Source organism: Schistocerca gregaria, chromosome 8 (genome assembly GCF_023897955.1).
Source record: "Schistocerca gregaria isolate iqSchGreg1 chromosome 8, iqSchGreg1.2, whole genome shotgun sequence".
Taxonomy (NCBI): domain Eukaryota; kingdom Metazoa; phylum Arthropoda; class Insecta; order Orthoptera; family Acrididae; genus Schistocerca; species Schistocerca gregaria.
Window position 1 is genome coordinate 366,491,002 of NC_064927.1, and position 20,467 is coordinate 366,511,468.

General features: G+C 42.3%; 1 protein-coding gene across 1 annotated transcript; it reads right to left on the bottom strand.

Moving 5' to 3' along the window:
• Positions 1–8,050: 8,050 nt before the first annotated feature.
• Positions 8,051–13,322, bottom strand: LOC126284330 (uncharacterized PE-PGRS family protein PE_PGRS10-like). The gene is made up of 3 exons (XM_049983177.1): positions 13,231–13,322; positions 9,938–10,310; positions 8,051–8,160 (listed from the first exon to the last, which is right to left on the bottom strand). The coding sequence occupies exons 1-2, from the start codon at positions 13,276–13,278 to the stop codon at positions 9,945–9,947; spliced, it is 414 nt and encodes a 137-aa protein (XP_049839134.1). The 5' UTR covers positions 13,279–13,322; the 3' UTR covers positions 8,051–8,160; positions 9,938–9,944.
• Between the last annotated feature and the right edge of the window lie 7,145 nt (positions 13,323–20,467).

Genomic DNA, 20,467 nt, shown 5'->3' on the forward strand with positions numbered 1-20,467 from the left:
TCAATATACAGATTGAACAACATCGGGGAGAGGCTGCAACCCTGTCTCACTCCGTTCCCAACCACTGCTTCCCTTTCATGTCCCTCGACTCTTCTAACTGCCATCTGGTTTCTGTACAAATTGAAAATAGCCTTTCGCTCCCTCTATTTTACTCCTTCCATCTTCAGAATTTGAAAGAGAGTATTCCAATCAACATTGTCAAAAGCTATCTCTAAGTCTACAAATGCTAGGAACGTAGATTATCCTTTCCTTAATCTAGCTTCTACGATAAGTCGTAGGGTCAGTATTGCCTCACGTGTTCCAATATTTCTACGGAATCCAAACTGATCTTCCCCTGGGTCGGCTTCTACTAGTTTTTCCATTGGTCTGTAAAGAATTCGTCTTAGTATTTTGCAGCCGTGACTTATTAAACTGATAGTTCGGTAATTTTCACATCTGTCAACACCTGCTTTCTTTGGGATTGGAATTATTATATTCTTCTTGAAGTCTGAGGGTATTTCGCCTGTCTCATACATCTTGCTCACCAGATGGTAGAGTTTTGTGAGGACTGGCTCTCCCAAGGCTGTCAGTAGTTCTAATGGAATGTTGTCTATTCCCGGAGCTTTGCTGCGACTCAGGTCTTTCAGTGCTCTGTCAAACTCTTCACGCAGTATCATATCTCCCATTTCATCTTTCAAATACATTGAAAATCAAAATTATTATCCACCAGCAGATAGGTGTTCTCATGCTAGAGCTTGATAATACATAATAAAAAATTTAGTGTCGGGCCAGGATTCGAACCTATTCACGCGCAATTCGTGGAGATGTTGAGGAATCTGCAGTTTTGAACAATCAACAAATTGTAGTCCAGCTGTATTGTCAAAAAGGGATCAGATTCCGAATTAAGGGCAGTCTGAGTTGGATTCCCAGTTCAGAACCAATTTTATCGACATACAGAAGCTCAAATAAAAGATGGAATAAGTGTCCTGTGACTCTACATAGCGTTTGTTTCGTCACTAGAAATAAATAAGTAGTACAAGAAAGGTTACTGGTGATAAGGTTTCTACATGTCGCCACTCCTGACTTTATTGTAGTTCAGCCTAATGTTTGCTTGGTAGAGAAGGAATATCACGTTTAATATGAATTTCAGACCAAAATGCCATTATACCTTCTTCACTTGGCGTAGTCAGAAGACAACAGAATCTGTCTCTCCCTATCAAAAATCATTGACAGAAGTTGGAATCGAACCCAGACCATAAGTATATTAACCTCGCATTAATCCAACAGACCACCAAATCCTCTTCGCTCTTACTTATTTTTCTATCATAACGCCGATGCGCCTCACTGGATGAGAATTCTGACACACAGGCCCTCTGTAGTGGTTTGCAGCATGTTCAGTACATTCATTTACTTGGTTGACCGAATCGCCATAAACTAGCTGCCTTGGCTACCCAGTGCATACATTCGACTCTATTTTGTAATCACCGAAATAAAATCACGTAACTGCCACCTACACACAACTGCCAACAGTGTAGGATGCAGAAAAGTGTTGCTTTCCACTTGAGCTACTCTATTGCGCCATCTGTTTGTTGAAAACGTCGTGCAGTGCAAAAGAAAAGCTGTAACTGTCTGTCTCTCAGAAGTCTAGATCCGGCCATATGCATTATCTCACAGCACTGTGGAATGCGGAACTTCTCCAGGAATCGTTGTTGACTTCTGGAGGTGTTGTAGCTGCGTGTCACCTAGTAGCATAACGGTAAGCATCGTGCGCCGTAAATAAGACGTCGCGAGTTCCAGTACATTCGCTGTTATGTTTTTTAAAACGCAATCCTGCTGTCTGCTGAAGTTATCAATGTAATGGAACGTTGAACATAATTACCTTCACTTCTCAACCGAAAAAAGTCGCTTGTGTGAAAAACGGCTAACTTCTGCGACACTTGGTTCTTTTCATATTTAATAGACAGCCAGGCAGCAGATGCATCTCGAAACTTTTTTTATTATGAATGGGGAGAGCACATCGTGTCAAAATACGTCAGAAAAGTACTTTCTGCTTTAGTTGTCATGTGGTAGTGGCATTTTATTCTTCTTCAAACCTTGTTTGACAGCTTTAACTCAGAACAAGTTTTCTCCATGCATGTAATCAATAAACTGCATGTGCATTGTCAGACTGTTATAGATAACATCAGAGAATTCGCATATATCGTTGATGATTAATTTCTATCTTCCGTTCACTATTGTTTTAACAGCACTAAAAGAAACCTTACGAAAATTGCGCACTGTATTATAAGAAATGAAATAAAACTACCCACGATAACCTTACGATGAAAGTCTGTTTTAATAAAACTAAGTATCTGTACACAAGCGTGCCTCTATCAGCACGAATTAGTAAAATACTACTCACTTAGATTTCGATTGGGTCTGTGTTTAATTGCTATGCTGTGCTACACTCAACAGGTATGCAAATGTGGCATTTCATAAATAAAGTTATGTATTCCTAGAAACCCAAAATTTGCTTGTAAGCAGTGGAAAGAGCCGTTACCTGTTGTGCAACATTGTAAGATTTTCACCATTGCACTATGAGCCGAAAGTATTTGCTTGCGATTTCCTTATTGATGTTTGATCTGACTGCTTGTAGCTCTCTCACAGAAGGGATAAAAACGTTACAGTCAGCGAGACTGGAACCGCGAACCATAACAGACGCTTTTTCACAGTGCTGTACCTTACTACAGAGCTCGGGAAGAGGTATGTGTCTTGGTTACCTATTACGAGGCCAGTAGTGGCTAGAACCCTTAAAACCGCTATTTAAAGGACGAGATTAGTTGAGATTTCCACGTGCAACGACTTTCCTGGGCTGAAAACCGTAAATTTACAATCTTTTGTTACACCTCAAGCGACAATAACTCACATTATTCAATGAAAATGACAGGAAAAGTCAAGTGAACTTTGAGGCTTAATTCCGTGCACACCAGGAAGTAACTCGTCGATCACAGAGTTCCCAATCATACCTTGCCTTGTTGCCATATCTCAGTTACAGTACCAGCAGGAAGAAGACAAACTGATGTGATTCTACAGCGGGCTGGGAAGTGACCATTGCTGGCGTCTCAAAAGATATGGCTGCTACGGCCTGGAATACGTAATGCGTCTGATTCGCATTTCTCTAACCAGGTTTAGGGACTGGAGTGTAGTTACTAATAATACTCAGAAGTGACTGCAAACCAAGCATCGTAAATTAGTACCTCTCATAGCTGTTTTTATATTTCTTTGGTAAGTGTACTCAAAACTAAGAAACTCATTCACAGATATTTTCCTGCCTCACCGATAGTCGAGCACAACAAACAAATACAAATAAAAAAAGAATGTGTGTGTGTGTGTGTATGTGTGTGTGTGTGTGTGTGTGTGTGTGTGTGTGTGTGTGAGAGAGAGAGAGAGAGAGAGAGAGAGAGAGAGAGAGAGAGAGATAGAGATAGAGAGAGATAAAAATAAAATAGAATGAGAGAGGGTAAAAAATTGTTGTAAAGAAATTGAATCATGGTATGTAAAGAAATCTTTCACTAAAATGACACATTCCACATCATTACGAAATGTCATATTCATGATCTATGGAACAAGTATTAACCTAATCTAATGATATCATATTGCTGGCTAACCATGAAGAGTCATGAATTACCGAAATTTTCGCCAATATCAGTAACCAAATCTAAACTTGAAAATAAAAGAGGATAGTTTTTGTAATAAACCGGGTCTCCTATCACGACTCTTTCGCTCCTGTTAACTAACTACGAAAGATGTCTGATATACCGCCGTTCAGAAGTAACAAAGTGTGCATGCATTTAAAGATGAAGCGCATGATGTGAAGTTCTGTGACGGAGATACGAACCCAACACGTAATCGGATTGTTAACTAAGTAAAATCAAATGTTACGTGTCGATATTTCTTACCAGCTGCTAGGTGTTTGAATCTAAAATAAGGATACATTTTTTTGTGGACATTAGGTTAAATTAGATTGCATTACAATGGTGGACAAGATGGTCTGCGTATTGCTAAATTGCAGAGCGAAATTAATTTGTTTTGCCAAATACCTGAACTCTGGACTGGAATGGAATACATATTGCCTGAAAGCAGCTCAAAACAAGTAGAGTGCCGTTATTATTCAAGGTATTTACACGATGACTTGTATCTTCCTTATGAAGCACTCTATTATGAACACTCTGCGAACCAGCAATTTCATGACATCACATCCACGTACACTGAAATTCTGAAGTACATATGTACCATATGTAATTTTTACAACTATTGTTTATATCAGTGAGCGGTCTCATAGTCATATTATTGTGGTAATCAGCTAAAATTATTGTGTGTTACAATAGGAATTTGTGTGCCTTGCATGTTACTAACTTGTAGAGCGAAATTATTCATTATATCAGATACCTGAACTTAGATCTAGAATGGAGGACATATAGCCCAAAAGCAGCTCAAAACAAGTAGAGAGCAATTATTATTCAAGGTAAGTACACGATAATATGTGCCTTTCTTCCAGTACCTTTTTTTCATGTCACCCAATTATCCACTGCTATGCAAGAAATCCATCCTCTCCTGCTTACGATAATCCACATATCTCATTTAGATGATTGTCTTGAAAATCTGTGGCCATTAGGATAACCTGGAAAGGGAGCCGAAACTAGATAGTAGAAAGCGTAGCGGATCGTTCTCTCCAAGACAGCAAACATGAGAATGCAGAGATCAGTTATATATCAAGACAATGTTAAAGTACATTGCCACTGAACTCGTTCAGAAAACTACAGCCTGTGTGGCTATCATGTTATAAACGTATGTTGCTGACAGATGCTTCCATCTGTATCTTGAGCCTTACAGTCTGTCATGTATCTATTACTACAGTGACCACACGATAATTATCTTGAAATTCCCTCAGTGGTTCTGCCTATCTGTGAGTGACATCGGATGCCATGCTTCTCAGCCTGCTTTATGGTTATGTTCCTACGCTATTGGTTATAACGTGGAATCTCGATTTGTTGTACCAGTACGCCAGGATGAGGTTTTGCTGTACTATTCACTAGAGGCAGAACGCCACCGTTCCATCTCCGGCCCTCTAGGTGTGATGCATTAACCTACTGCAGCTTTCTCAAGTGCTTTTTATAAGACTTTGAACAAACGTAATGGTAAAAAATTTGTGTCTCACTGATTGGACTGCCAGAATATGTAAATAGAAGGCTAATTGTAATGGATGATCCGAATTTTTGGATGGAGGCTCTCTTGAAGGGCCGCATTATGTTATACCAAAAAATCCCGTAATTTTGTGTTCCGATACTGATATGTTGAGACCTGGTGTATAAAATGGACGTATTTTAAAATTTTTGTGGACAGGATATGAAAAAAAGGAATGGAAAAGAATTAAATGCAGTGGAACAGTATAAATTGTGAAACATCTCACCATAACCTGTACGTAATTTTATTTATTTATGAGGTACTGACTCTGCCTTTGGAAATGTCATATCTCTCTATGGTACTGTATTTTGTTCGGCTCTCTCGTGAGTGTGTGTTTATAAGCAGTCCGGTCTTTAAGTTACATACTATAATAAAGTACCTTATTCCCTTCTATAATCGATCACCTTATTCCTGTCTTCCCTAATAGGAGAATTGCGTTGTACATACGTGTGTGCTGTTGTAGTTGATCACAAGTGTTATTTTCATGAACCATAGTTTCCTAAAATGGAGCTGCGCAGTTTGAATGCACATATTGCGCATTCAGTACTGCTCCAACTAAAACATTACATTGTCCAATGCATTTTAAGATATTGCGAGATTGCAGATGTGGTAAAGTAATTGAATTGAGTTTTACAGCGCTTTGTCTTGTACCGAATCTCAGCTAGATCCTAGATAATCAACTTAAATATCCCACTTTTCGTGTTACCATAGTATTTTGCAAACATTTTTTAGAATATGGTGACATCACGGGAGCAGGAAATAACACAAGAAATAGAAAGCTTTTAAAGAACCTTGTCACCACAGTTCTGATTGCAAACTGCCTCCAGTATGCCTGTGTCATTTATAATAATAGCAATGATTGTCAATCAGTGTCAGCGATTTTATTTTTTCTAGTATATAACTTGATGCATTTTCTTTATCCCTCTTAAAATGGAGCTTGACAATAATTTAAATGCGGAAATATTTACTTTGAGGATACATTGTTACTTACATAAGGAGTAGGCCTGATTAGTTACATCCAGACAGTCAGTTTGTTTGAGTGTTTTCCTGCATGGTGGTGGTTAGTGTTTAACGTCCCGTCGACAACGAGGTCATTAGAGACGGAGCGCAAGCTCGGGTTAGGGAAGGATTGGGAAGGAAATCGGCCGTGCCCTTTCAAAGGAACCATCCCGGCATTTGCCTGAAACGATTTAGGGAAATCACAGAAAACCTAAATCAGGATGGCTGGAGACGGGATTGAACTGTCTTCCTCCCGAATGCGAGTCCAGTGTGCTAACCACAGCGCCACCTCGCTCGGTTTTTGCCTGCATGGCGTAATATTTTAGCTAACATGTTTTTTTGTAGTTTTAAGTCTGGTCTGGTTAGTTTTACATCGATTCCTTAGTCTTGCGTTCTAAAATGTGTTACTAGACACAGAGAACTAGCTTTGGAGTACATAGTTTACAATTTTAAGCACTAATTCGGCAAATATGTGTCACTGTGAAAATTAACTTACGTTTTCTTTGCATTCCATACGTATTCAGCACACATTTTAGAACATTGAGAATCATAGATGCAGAAAGTATTTAATTTATGACATGAAGCTATCTGATGGTGACAACTAATAGTACAACAAACGAACGACTCACGTGTTCTACGGTGCTGCCGTCTTTTGTCAACAGTAATAACTTCGAAGAAATTCATGGCACAAACGGGTGTCAGCACCATCACTACTAGGGTATATAAAGCGTGTTGGGGGACACGGAAAACAGTGCAGTCATCGTAATGTGGAAATGGAGCGATTGATAGGACGTCTAAAATGACGTGATAATTGAATTTTTACAACACATGTGGAAGAACAACTGAAACGGCATTAATTTGTAAACTGTTAGAGTGCCACCATGGCTAAAGTACACCGTGCATGGCAAAATGGCGATATCCAAAATTGGCGCCGAGGCAACTGTGGTGCCCCGCGAGTCATAGATGATAGCGGTAAACGATGGTGTACGAGGGAATAGACGTGCAGCTATTTGAGCACCTGACCGCCCAGATGAACCAAGCGGCTACCAACAGTGTCTGCTCAATGAAGGTTCGGTGAATGCTGCTGTGTATGGGCGTCCGCGGCAGGCCTTGTTGATGCACCCATGCTGACTGCCGTTCATCGGCAACGAAGGCTGGAATTTGCACAGAAATACCGGAACTGGATATCCACACAGTGGCGACAGGTTTTTTTTCAATGAACCACGTATTTGCTCCATTGAACAGATGGCCTTTGGCATGTACGACGTGAAATGTCTGAAAGCAAAGGGTCCAGGCCAGAGGAAAGAGCATTATTATCTAGGGTATGTTTTTGTGGCATTCCCTGAGTGATCACATCATTATGGAACGCACAGCGCATCAACACAAATATGTCTCTCTCATTGGGAGCCAAGTCCACGTCTGCAAGCAGTTTGTTTTTTCTCGACGCGATGGCATCGACGAGCAGGACATTGCAACGTATTATGTAACTCGCAGTGTGCGCGAGTTTTTCGTAGAGCACCAGGTTGAGTTTACCGCATTCCCCTGGCGACCAAACTCGCTGGATTTTAAAGCGATGGAGAATCTGTGGGACTACCTCGACCGGGATCTTCGGGACGTGGATCTGCAACCGAGGTAGGTGGCGCGGCTGGCTCCACATCCCTGTCCATACCTTCCAGGATCTCATTGTCTCTCTTCATGCAGGTCTCGCAACAGTCCATTCTACAAAAGTGTTCTATTCATTCTGCAGACAGCTGGTCACGTTAACGTCAGTCGACAGTGTACGTGTACTGTACTTAAAAGTGGATGAGAGGAGAAAACTAGGATCTTAAAATTGAATACGTCTCACTGGTTGGTTTTAAGTTTTTAATAATAACAGGTGACATCAGACAAATTTACAGTCTTGTCAGGTGTCATCTTTCGATGCAGCTGCAGCAGCAGCAGTAGCAGCAAACAGCAGACCTGTAACACAGGGAAATAGTTTTATTGCAATTATTTCTGCGTAGTTGCTTATACTTAGATGTTGAAGCAGTTTTTTGTCATTTTTTTAAATTTGAGACCCAATTACGTAATTTCACTAAGTATAAAAGAATGTACCAGTACATAACAATGCAGTGAGTATACTAAATATGAAATAATGTGCTAGTTGACAACAATAGAGGCTACACGTCGTAATCATCAATGTGGAAAGTATAAGTATCTCAGAACGTGAAAATTTTCATACACAAATATTACAGGCGTACTGGTATGTAGATGATCACTGAGGACAATAAAATTCACAGTTACTAGATTGAAATCTGAATAGTGCAATGGAATGCTTTAAATTTAACGTCCGTGTTGACATTTCATATTTTTCCAAACAACACGGTTTTAAAGGATACATCCCTTGACTGTTATCTTTATGTTTGACCGAGTCAGTACTTACCTATCACCGTATGGATGGCGTTAACAAACGTTTAAGATGTTTAATTATAAAGGTAGAAGGACAGACGAAGCAACGTGTATGCTTATCAGTACTAGTTAAGCCACCATGCGGTGTGTGAGCACGTGCAACAAAATCATTTTGTCGGCACCGGATGTATTTACAAGACATTGTACTTTTATTTTAGCAGACCTTCAAAAGCTGTTAGGTTATTATAGTGAATGAGCCACTGCATGGCACATCGCTGAAAGGCTAGATAGTAGTCCTAAAACTAACAGTGTGAGTGCTTCACTGATGGGTGATTGAATCTGAGGCAGTGGTCATTGGAGAGATAAAGCTTCTGTCACCATGACGATTAGGTGTACCATGTGACTGTGGCGTTATCAGATGTTATACTGATCGCCAGACTGAATATACACATAGTAGGAGTGAGTCGTGTTCATTGCATTTCAGCACGACACATCGTGATGGCTTGAACTATATGCGGGAGTAGGAGTGGTACCTCAGTCCCGAAGTCGTACAGGCGCTGGTTATGGCCCTGAAATGTTCGGTGAATGGGGCGCAGATGAATGTCACTGTGGCTATAAAGCGTGCGGGTGCATGAATGATAGGGGGCATACCGTACGTTGAGAAATACCTTGTGTCGCTCACCACAACAATAATAAAACTTAAGTACATTTCTGTGCTGCGTCGGGCTTATTAGGCGAAGAACTTGAGTAAAAATTATGTTTTGACAAAATATCGTAAAAGACAACACTTTGTGACATTATAGATTATTAGTACCCTATACGAAATTTAATTGAGTTCATAAACACGAAAACATTCTTAACTGTGTGCTAGCTGGGTAGTAATTGGTCTCTCTCTTTCTCTCTCTCTCTCTCTCTTTCTCTCTCTCTCTCTCTCTCTCTCTCTCTCTGTGTGTGTGTGTGTGTGTGTGTGTGTATGGATATGGATCTGCATGTAGACTCTAAATGATAACTTTTTGTTATCAGTGGATTTAGCACGATGAGTTGCTGTTATGTAATAATTATTATGCCAGCGCGACATAAACGGGCGTACGGTACTAAATAAATAAAGAAAGCAAAAAAAAAAATGATATTGTGAACATGGTATGCTCACAACTTGCTAGGATAAAGACAATGTTGATGCACGTTTTGTATATATACAGGGAATGCTTGTCTACTGGCAACGCCGACTACTACCGGGCCATTTTGGAGCGGTTGTTGCCACGCATTGTTCGGTTGAGCCTGTACACGTGGTTTCACTAGGACAGATTCTGCAAAGCTAGCGTGAGAAATTGGGATTGAGCTGACCCACCAGACCCTCATCGGCGGCCTGACGCTCCTTCGGCCGCCGACGCCATGGCGTTGGCACCTTCCGCGGCGGCGCCGACGCCTCCCTCGAACATGGCCTTTCCGACGCCGACGGCCGCCTTCCCACCGGCCGCGAATGCGTCGATGGCCGCCTTGGACGCCTGGGAGGCGGCGTCTATGCCCGCGTCGGCTCCCTGCTGCATGGCGCTGATGGCTCCTTCTGCGCCGCCCGCCATGGCGGAGAAGCTCTTCTCGGCGCCTTCCTTGCCGGACCCCGCGGCCACCATGAAGCCGCCGGCGAAGCCAGCGCCGGGCTCTGCTGACGGCTGCTGGCTGCTGCTAGCCTCTGGCCGCGCCGCAGCGGGGCTCAGCAGCATCTGAGGGCAAAACCACACTCTCTGTTTCCACCGGTCGTTCTTGCTGCTTGCTTTATCACAGGCATGTGGTGCTTAATTTAACAATGGGTCTATTCACAGACTCCCCTCTGCCCTCCTTCCATATAGCGTTGTCGTTTTTGTCGTTGTAATCTTCAGTCCGAAGACTAGTTTGACGCAGCTCTTCACGCTAATTTGTCCCGCACAAGCTTCTTCATCTCTACTTAACTATTGCCACATACATCCATTTACATCTGCCTACAGTTATCAAGTCTTGACTCCATCTACGATTTCCCCCTCTCTCCCCCCCCCCCCCTCTCCCACCCAGTACTTTCGGCCGGCCATACATTTCTCTTCTCAATTTGATACAGCGTCTCCTCATTAATCATTAGTTATCCAATCAATCTATCCAATCTTCACCATTCACCTATAGCACCACATTTCATACGGTTCTGTTTTCTTCTTCTCTGAACTCTTTATCGTCCATGTATCATTTCCGTACAAGGCTACCCTTCAGACCAATACCTTCAGAAAAGACCTCGTAACAAATGCGCGGTGAAGAAATGGCGACGTCAGACGCATGAGGGCGCTGAAATAATTCAGTGAAGGCAGGTGAATATTTTTGGAGGACCGGGACTCGAACTCAGATTTCCGGCCATACGCGAACAGTCGCTGTAACAGCTTGGCTGTCCGAGCGCGCTCCACGTCTGACCCGAATTTCCATCTAGTCGCTCAACTGCTGTCGTAGCGCTCCCCTCTCCATTTTCTCGTTGTTCGCAGCATTTCTCATGATTCCCAGAAGAGATTGGACATAGGGTGCACCCACATTGAAGATATAATGAAATGCCTTCAAGGCTTAGGTGCTACCCACATTGAAGATATAATGAAATGCCTTCAAGGCTTAGATATTACTGTTATTTGAGTCGGACATGTCCGAGAGAACAGACGCCGCTCAAACACGATTACATGTAACGCTTTTGTCACAACACAAAAGAGAAGAAGACGGGTAAAATATATTCTAAAATCCATCGCTTCTGGCTATCACTGATTAAACGTCCTCATGCAATACAAAGAATCGTGCGGTTTATGTATGAGGTGTCACTAGAATATTTTAACAATGTTGTTCAAGATGCACCAGATAGTGTTTGCCATGACTGACTGATAGGTAGGGAACGAACTTTTCCATAGCTGATTCGTTTGGATTCCTACCTGCGTAAACAACTGATCCAGTTGGTTTATGCAACGGACATTCCATATGCAGAGACACTTTACAAGGGCCTTGTGGGAACTTGCGTGTGAGGAAGGGAGGCAATAACATTTGACTACTTTCTGTGAATCAAGACAGTGTGATCAATTTGCCAGTTGGCCACTACCAGCGGGTAACGCGGCATTTTAGGTGAGGAAACTGTTATATGAATCAACTAGTTACGTGGGAATCTTCAATTAACTACTGGTAGCATGAGTGTTTCCTTCCAGTAGGTGGTGGCACCCAATAGTTCTCCTGCTGATTGATGGGGAATTTTTTCTTCTCTGTGTATTTTTTGTATAGTAACGTAACCTTTCTGTGTATCAATGCAAATGCTGTATCTTGTGGAAGTCTTAACTTCACGTGAGGGATAAAATGTTTAAAATTTCCCTAAAATTGAAAATTGATGCTGACCTGTAACCGAATGTAAGATGGCAACGTATGGGGCAATTTGATACAATTTCGTTTGTGATGATTATTACAGTGCAACAATCACGTGGTGTCGAGTACAGTTTCTTGTTCTGTATTTTCCTCGTCTAGGTAGAATGAGATATAACAAAAAGGAGACAAATTGAGGCACAACGCTAAAAGAAACATTTAGCGTAGTGTAGAAAGAAGTAATATCAGCTTACCAGTAATTTTTAAAAAGAAAACAAGCTTTTCTATAATACTGATAACAAATTACATGTAAGAGAAATGCAACAAATAAAACAGAACTATATTTTTTGATCAGTGGTTAATAGGGTGCAGTATGTGTAACAATTTCTCCACCCAATGTAGCAACAAGCCCCATTGTGAAGTAATTTGTTTTTACAGTGTTCATGCCCGGAAATAACGTAACAAGCGCCCCCTTGAGTGGGAATTCGCAAGTTCAGTCTTTATTAAGGTTAATATGAAAAATATTAGGTGCCAATGACTCACCATGTACATCAAGAAGGCGACAGAAAATTGTAACAACTAGCCCCCGTCTCCGTATAATATCCTTCTAATAGCAAAGCAAAGACTAAGCATTGCAGACATATTTGGAGTTTTCGTTGTTTTGGTTTGAGATTCCAAGTGTCCAAGTTTGTTCTATTTTATTTGGCATTTTCTATATGTAGGATATAAATGGGACCTCAGGGACCAGTCATATTTGTAATAGTTCCTACCCAAAAGAGGTAGGAGGAAGTAACTTCCACCCGCAGGTGAACATTCCTGAAGGACACGATCCGAAATACACACACACACACACACACACACACACACACAAAACTTACATACGTACACACACCAACATGTGCGCGCTTTCACACAGAGCTGGAATACAGAACAAAATACTTAGATCTCCTCGTCAACCGCCGTAACTTCAAATGCTGCAGGACGGCCACTCTAGTGCTCTGGCCAAGAGAGTTAGCGCAGTGGTTAGCATTCGGGCGTGAGGACACGGTAAAAATCCCAATACGGTCACCGAGATTTAGCTTTTACGTGGTTGCCCTAAATCACAAAAGGTAAATGCCGGGATGGCTCCTTTGAAAGTCCACTGCCGATTCCCTTCCCCATCCTTTCGTAATCCGAGCTTGTGCTCCGTCTCTAATGACGTCGTTGGCAACGGAACGTTAAACTCTAATCTTCCGTCTTAAGATTCCGGGGTTCTGTTGCCCAATCTTTACGTGTTGGTTCTCAGGGGGTGTATCTCACCAGTGCGATGACAGCGGCGAACGCCAGCGGCAGGCAGCAGTTGCTCATGGTGCTGGGATGTGTGGCGGCTGACAGGTGGGAGTCCAAATCAGACTGTGCTTCCGGTACGCCCGCGCCTGCTTATATACCACCACGGCCGGAAGAACCATGGCTCCTACAGCCCATTACCGCCAATGGCTAATGACTTTCCGGCCTCCGCGCGACCGTCACCCCAAAAAAACCTTACTTCCGCAGTTCCCGCGTTTGCTCGCCAGCCGTGACACTGGCTATTTGTCATGACGCGGCATCATGTACTGTTGGCCGAACTAATCGACGTATCACTAAAATCACAGTGCGGCTCAAGGGAGATAGATGGACGGTAAATTAAAAGTGTAAAAGTGGCAGTCGAAAATTCTCTATCACAACAGATCGCGCACGCCTACCTCTCTCTATAACACGCTAATCCGAAGGGGCTGAGCGTCGAATTCTGCGAATTCTGCAAAATTGCACTTCGTCAGTAATAAGACCAAATTCTGCTTGTGAATCGCTTGAAAGAAAAAACGGCGAGATGTAAAAGTTCCATATAATCGAAGTGTGTCCATCTGGAGCGATATACTGTATGCAGGAAATAGAATATAATGCCGAAGATGGCACATGCCATTTGAAAAATCTTAAAGGATGACGGTTCATTTACGGACGAGGTGCATAAAAAACTACAACCCGACCAAATAAATTACTGTACATTCTTTCGGTATACTTACCAACGTGAATACCCAGAGAAGATTTGCACAAGAACAAGCTACGAGTTCGTTGAGTCAGCGTGAGCTGTCACAAGATAGGCTTCCTCTTAAATTTGTGGGAGTGGACATCCTAAGACAAGTTAAGAAACGTATACTCTACGACAGTAAACGACGTACCACAAAGGAATTACCGGAACGGGACAGAAATCGTTGGATGTGATGTACACTTGCAGATAAACAAATGACACAATTTCAGAAAAAATGGGTGGTTTATTCAAGAGAAAGAACTTCACAAATTGAGCAAGTCAATGATGCTTTTGTCCATCTCTGGCCTTTGTCCTAGTAGTTATTCGGCTAGGCGTTGATCGGCCGAGTTACTGGGTGCCGTCCAGACGGATATTGTACCAAATCATGTATAACTGGCGCGTTAGAGCGTCGAAATCTTGAGCTGTTTAAAGGACCCATAATGCGCCAAACTTTCTAAATAGAGGAGAGATCCGACGAACTTGCTGGCCAGGGTAGTGTTTGGGCAAGCACGAAGACCAGCAATGCAAACTCTCACCATGTGAGGGGGTGCATTATGTTGCTGAAATGTAATCCCAGGATGGTTTTCCATGAACGGCAACAAAAAGGAGCGGAAAATGTCTTCGATGTACCGCTGTGCTCTAAGGGTGCCGCAGATGACATCCAAAGGGGTCCTGCTATAAAAAGAAATGGCATCCGCACCACTCCTCGTTGTCGGGACGTATTTGTTGCCCTTTATGGCAAGCCATACAGGGCTTACATTTCAGAAATATCATGGCTCTGTCAACCCTCCGACACACACCGTTCGGTGGCTTGCGGAGTATAAATGTAAATGTAGATGTAGACGTAGATACGGGCAGAGTGACTACCGCTTGTCTTCAGACTTGGCAAAATGTTCCTTGACTAGCGTCCGGGTTCCCGGGTTCGATTCCCGACGGGGTCAGGGATTTTCTCTGCCTCGTGATGACTGGGTGTTGTGTGATATCCTTAGGTTAGTTAGGTTTAAGTAGTTCTAAGTTCTAGGGGACTGATGACCATAGATGTTAAGTCCCATAGTGCTCAGAGCCATTTGAACCTTGACTAGCAAGGTTGCCGGATCTTTCTTTCCCCAATTGGCTCTGAGCACTATGGGACTTAACATCTATGGTCATCAGCCCCCTAGAACATAGAACTACTTAAACCTAACTAACCTAAGGACAGCACACAACACCCAGTCATCACGAGGCAGAGAAAATCCCTGACCCCGCTGGGAATCGAACCCGGGAACCCGGGTCCCCAATTTAAAACGTTTGGAACATTATGGGCATAGCCCACCAAGCAGCTAGGGATTTTAACGTGCCAACTGGACAGAATTTGGTATGATATCCCTCAGGAGGACATCCGACAACTGTCAACCGGCCGGCCGGCGTGGCCGAGCGGTTCTAGGCACCACAGTCTGGAACCGCGCGACCTCTACGGTCGCAGGTTCGAATCCTGCCGCGGGCATGGATGTGTGTGAGGTCCTTTAGGCTTAAGTGGTTCTAAGTTCTATGGGGCTGATGACCTTAGAAGTTAAGTCCCATAGTGCTCAGAGCCATTTGAACCAACTCTGTCAACTAATGCTAATCCGAATAACTACATGCGTAAGGGCCAGAGGTCTACCACCTCGTTACTGACTTTCTCAGTTTGTGAAGGTCCTTATCTTGAACAAATCACCCTTTTTTTTTTTTTTGAAGTTGTATCATTTGTTTGTCTGCGCGTGTAAATCACGTCTACCGATTTGCATACCATTCGGATAATTCCTTTGTAGTGTGTTTTTTTTGTCTTAGAGTGTGTATTACATTCTCACACACATAGTTTGCTATGCTGCTGTAATTAGATAATGCAGTATTCATGAATAGACCACGAAGTACGGAGCGGGGAGGGAGAGGGAGGGAGAACGATGCTGGTATACTATATACCCTCCGTCACATAATTCAAGCTACATGGCGGAGTACAAATGTGGACGTAATAGATGTATGTGTGATGTTGAAAGAGATAGCGAATCGAATAAGACTGATGAGAAATGCAAGTTTATAATGGAAGAAGATAGAGAATCGATCTCTGCGAAGATACATTTTTAACTGATAGCCCTGAATGTTGTCGTAATTATCTTCCCTGAGTAAGGGAATCCCCGCGAATCCAGGAGGAGAAGTATGGACCGAGAGAGAAAAGAAAAGAAAGCATTGCCGTTTCCATAGTAGCAACATGTCAGCATCTGAGGCAACGAAAGAAATTGTGTAATGTTCAATGGATCTTTTGCTGTATCATGATCTTCAGCCATTTAATATCTGCTGCTGAACCAATATCATCTTCAAAATTCTTACGGACTCAAATTGATTACAATTCTGGTTACGACTTCCATTCCAGTTTCTTCACTGATATGGTTGTATGTTTCCTTGTTTCAACTGCAATTCGCAACATATTTCTCCATTTCACGCCAAGCAGCCTTCATTTATTGAATAGTTACCGTGTTGAAATTCCATGTCTCACTGTCATAAGTAAAAACTGAGAAGACCCACTGGTTGTAAAGTTCCGTGTTCAGACACATCGGAAACTTAATTTTGAAAACCCATATTTACCTTACCACAATGACTATCTGTAGTTTTTACCCTTTTGTTTACTCCTTTTGCTGTTACTAAAGTCGTTATCCGCGACTGTGCTAAATAGAAAAGTATCGTTCTGTGATTTCATTATTATTTTCTTATCTGCACTGAAGACAAGAACTACAGGGTAATCGACAAAACCAAGATGCCTAGGTATGTTGAATTAGCACACACACACACACACACACACACACACATATATATATATATATATATATATATATATATATATATATATATATTTCTCAGTATGAGGCTCCAAAAACGCCTGGGTCTCCTGGGAACAATTTCGGCAGTACTGAATCTCCTTGGATGGCTCTTCTTTCAGTTTTAGATTCCCATTATCCTTAAAAGTCTGATGCAATCTGCAGCACTCATGTACATATTCTGCAGTATCGTAGAGAATGTTCCTGTTGATCAGGCAGGCAGGCTGCGACCAAGTATTGTCTCTCACATCGTTCATAGAGTCAGGATATCAAAAGAAGCAGAAAACATCTGTGGCGTTTGTTGATCTAACTGCCGCCTTCGACACTGTGTGGAGGAAAGGCCTTATCTACTGGAAGTAAGTTTCAGAGGCAGAATTCTTCGTCACAATTGCAATCCAAAATATCTTGGTGGCATCCTGGACCGTAAACTATGCTTCAAACAACACCTTCTTTACTTAGCTGAAAAGTTGAGGACTCGAAACAACATCCTCCATAAGCTATGCGGAACTAACTGGGGATCTTCACCAACCACCAGCTTTGGTTTTGGCGTACTCAAGTGCTGATACTGTGCACCTGTTTGGATGAATAGTCATCATACAAGGCTTGTTGACACCCAGCTGAATACGATAATGTGCACAATGTCTGGCGCAATCAGATCTACTCCAGTTTATTGGATTTCACTGTTAACCGGTACAATGCCTCCTGATCTACGCAGATGTACTGCCCTTATGAGAGAATTCCACAAGATCTCTGGAATCCTAACCTACCCGTGCATAGCGACCTGCCACTTTTAAATCGTAAGAGACTGAAATCACGGCATCCAGCTCTGTGCGATGCTGCTGACATGGTTGCTAAGGATTTCAAACCCCTTGAAGAATGGAAAGGTCGGTGGGGATCAGATGTGCACCCGCATAACATTTTCTCAGGTGTTAAACTTCCAAGTGGATTCGACCTACCATGCAGGACCTGGACTATCCTCAACAGAATCCGTACCGCCCATGGCCGATGCAGGAATGCTCTCTTTTTATGTGGAAAAAGCTGCCTAATCCAGCCTGTGACTGCGGGGCGCCATACCAGACAGTTCACCACATTGTCAGTGAATGCAGGATTCGAGCCTATCACGGTGCCGAAGAGAACTTCCTGCTAGCAACTCCAGATGCAGACTCTGAATTGAAGGACTGGATATTCAGTTGTAAAGCGAAACTTCAGTTTCTTGTGCGTAAATATGTACACATTTATATGTAATTTAATTTTATGATATGTCTGTATTAGCCACACGCTAAAATAATCTGCAGTATACTATCAAATGTAGTGTCTTTCTCAACATCTTTTCGGTCTAATTTTGTTGACAAAAAGTTAAAAGCATTCTCAAAATCCAGTTCATACTCATTGTTAGATTAATATTTTCGTTAATGACTTGAGAATGGTTCGTTGTGCCTTATTCAACTCATCAGTCAGCTTGTTTCTTTTCTTGATTTGCGATCTGGTGCATTCTCTTTGTGATCGGTAATTATTTTAGTAAATGTCTTTGCTTCATACTACTCAAATATTTTGTGTGTTTATCATTATTTTGATAAGTCCCTACACCAGGAGTTAAATGAAATCTTATGACGACACAATAAGTAATAACTGTAATGAAGTGGATTGACTATGATTGACAGTCAACTGCTCTCTTTGACCTTCGATTATACCGTCCAAATAAACGCTATTAAATCACTCACTGTTAATTGATGCTGACTGTTATTCATTTTTACTGATTGATGTTACGATGCGCTAATGTGATTAAAAAATAATAACAATCATCACGCGCCTAAATAGTCAGGTCTCACAGCTAATTTACAGGTGATAATTATTGAACTACACGAAAGAAACGTAAATTAGTTGCAAACTACGGCGTCCACACACTTTATTCAACAAGTAAACGTCACTACAGACATTTGGATTTAGGTTATGACATGTTCGATATGCCTGCAATCATTGGTGATGATGTGGCGCAGACGAATAGGGATATTCTGCATTACCCGCTGATCACATGGGGTGCTGTCGATGACCTCCTGGATGGCTCTTTTCAGTTCGGCAGTGGTTTTTGCGTTATTGCTGTACACCCTGTCTCTAATATAAAGGAGTCGCATGTGTGCAGATCCGCAGAATATGGCGGTCAATCGAGGCCCTTGCCAGTGGCCTCTGGGTGCCCCAGAGCCAGAATGCGGTGCTAAAAGTGGTCCTCCAGGACATAAAACACTCTCTTGCTTCGATGGGGTCGAGCTCTGTCTTCCATGAGTCACATCCTCTGGAAATCAGGGTCACCTTGGATAATAGGGATGAAATCATCTCCCAAGACCCTCACGTACTGATTGGTAGTCACCGTGCCATCAAGGAATATACCACCGATTATTCCGTGACTGGACATTGCACACCACACAGTCAGTCGTTGAGGGTGAAGAGACTTTTCGATCGCGAAATGAGGATTCTCAGTCCCCCAAATGCGCGAGTTCTGCATATTGATGAACCCGCCCAAATGAAAGTGGGCTGAACCAAACCATGCGCATACTGATTCTCATCATGACCCGCGGACAGCCGTGGTGTTTGAACGCCCTAATGCAACCCGTTCAGAAGTTATGACGATTTTATTTCATATAGTTCAATAATTTTCACCCTGTTTATTCATACCGATCTGTATCACTGAGGATGATCATGGTAGACAGCTTTGATATATGCTTCACAGATTATGTCATGAATGCACTTAGCAGAACTGGTTGGTATGCTTTGTACATTCACGTAGGGTATGCGGGGGGTAATATGAAAGTCTGTGATGTTCTTTTAGATCTATCATCACTAGATTACACCCCAGATAGTTCTGATTGACCGAAACTAATGAAACACCCCACCACATACACACATACACACACACACACACACACACACACACACACACACACACACACAGAGAGAGAGAGAGAGAGAGAGAGAGAGAGAGAGAGAGAGAGAGAGAGAGAGAGAGAGAAATCATACATAATATGTGGATAACAATTTATTTCATCAGTATGTAAGTAGGAGCAATATAATTTCGTCCATGAAAATTTGTGAGGTGTACACCTTAGCTCTGTAAAATCTAACTTTAGTTTCTTAGGATCAGGGTGAAAATTTTGACATTATTTAGTGTCATTTGGATAGCGCAGTTACAGCTCATTTACTTTATTTCTTTTTTCTCTGTCTAAGGGCGCGGGCGGTTCCTTGAACAAGTTGTGGTTCTTTCAAACTAACCCAGTTAGTTAGCGCAAAGCAGTTTCCAAATTGGAATATTAGGGATGATATTACCATTTGTGGCACTGTCTGCCTGGGGTTCCTCTTTAATTGAACGTTTTTTTCTTCTTTCCCTGACAAGGAAAGCTAACTGAGGCCTCATCCCGTTGTTGAGCTCGGATCCTTACGAGCAGATGTCTGTGATGTGGGAGCGGGGCAAGGGATTCCCATTTGGAAGGATTGTAGAGGGAAATTCCATTTCCCGAATTTGCCTGAGACTCGTGGAAAACCTCCCGAAACCCTTAGTAGAAACTGGGGGATGGGGGTGGAGCACACGTAATTTGTTGTTATTATTCGTCCTTGGCACAAATTGTAATTCATTACTACAGCTTCTATTCTTATCGTACATACAGATGAAACT

Bases quoted from the DNA above. Each gene is read 5' to 3' on its own strand.
- LOC126284330 (XM_049983177.1), bottom strand. From the start codon at position 13,278: ATGAGCAACTGCTGCCTGCCGCTGGCGTTCGCCGCTGTCATCGCACTG. The intron at 10,311-13,230 runs GTGAGATACACC...TTTTGCCCTCAG, and splicing joins TCGCCGCTGTCATCGCACTG to ATGCTGCTGAGCCCCGCTGC.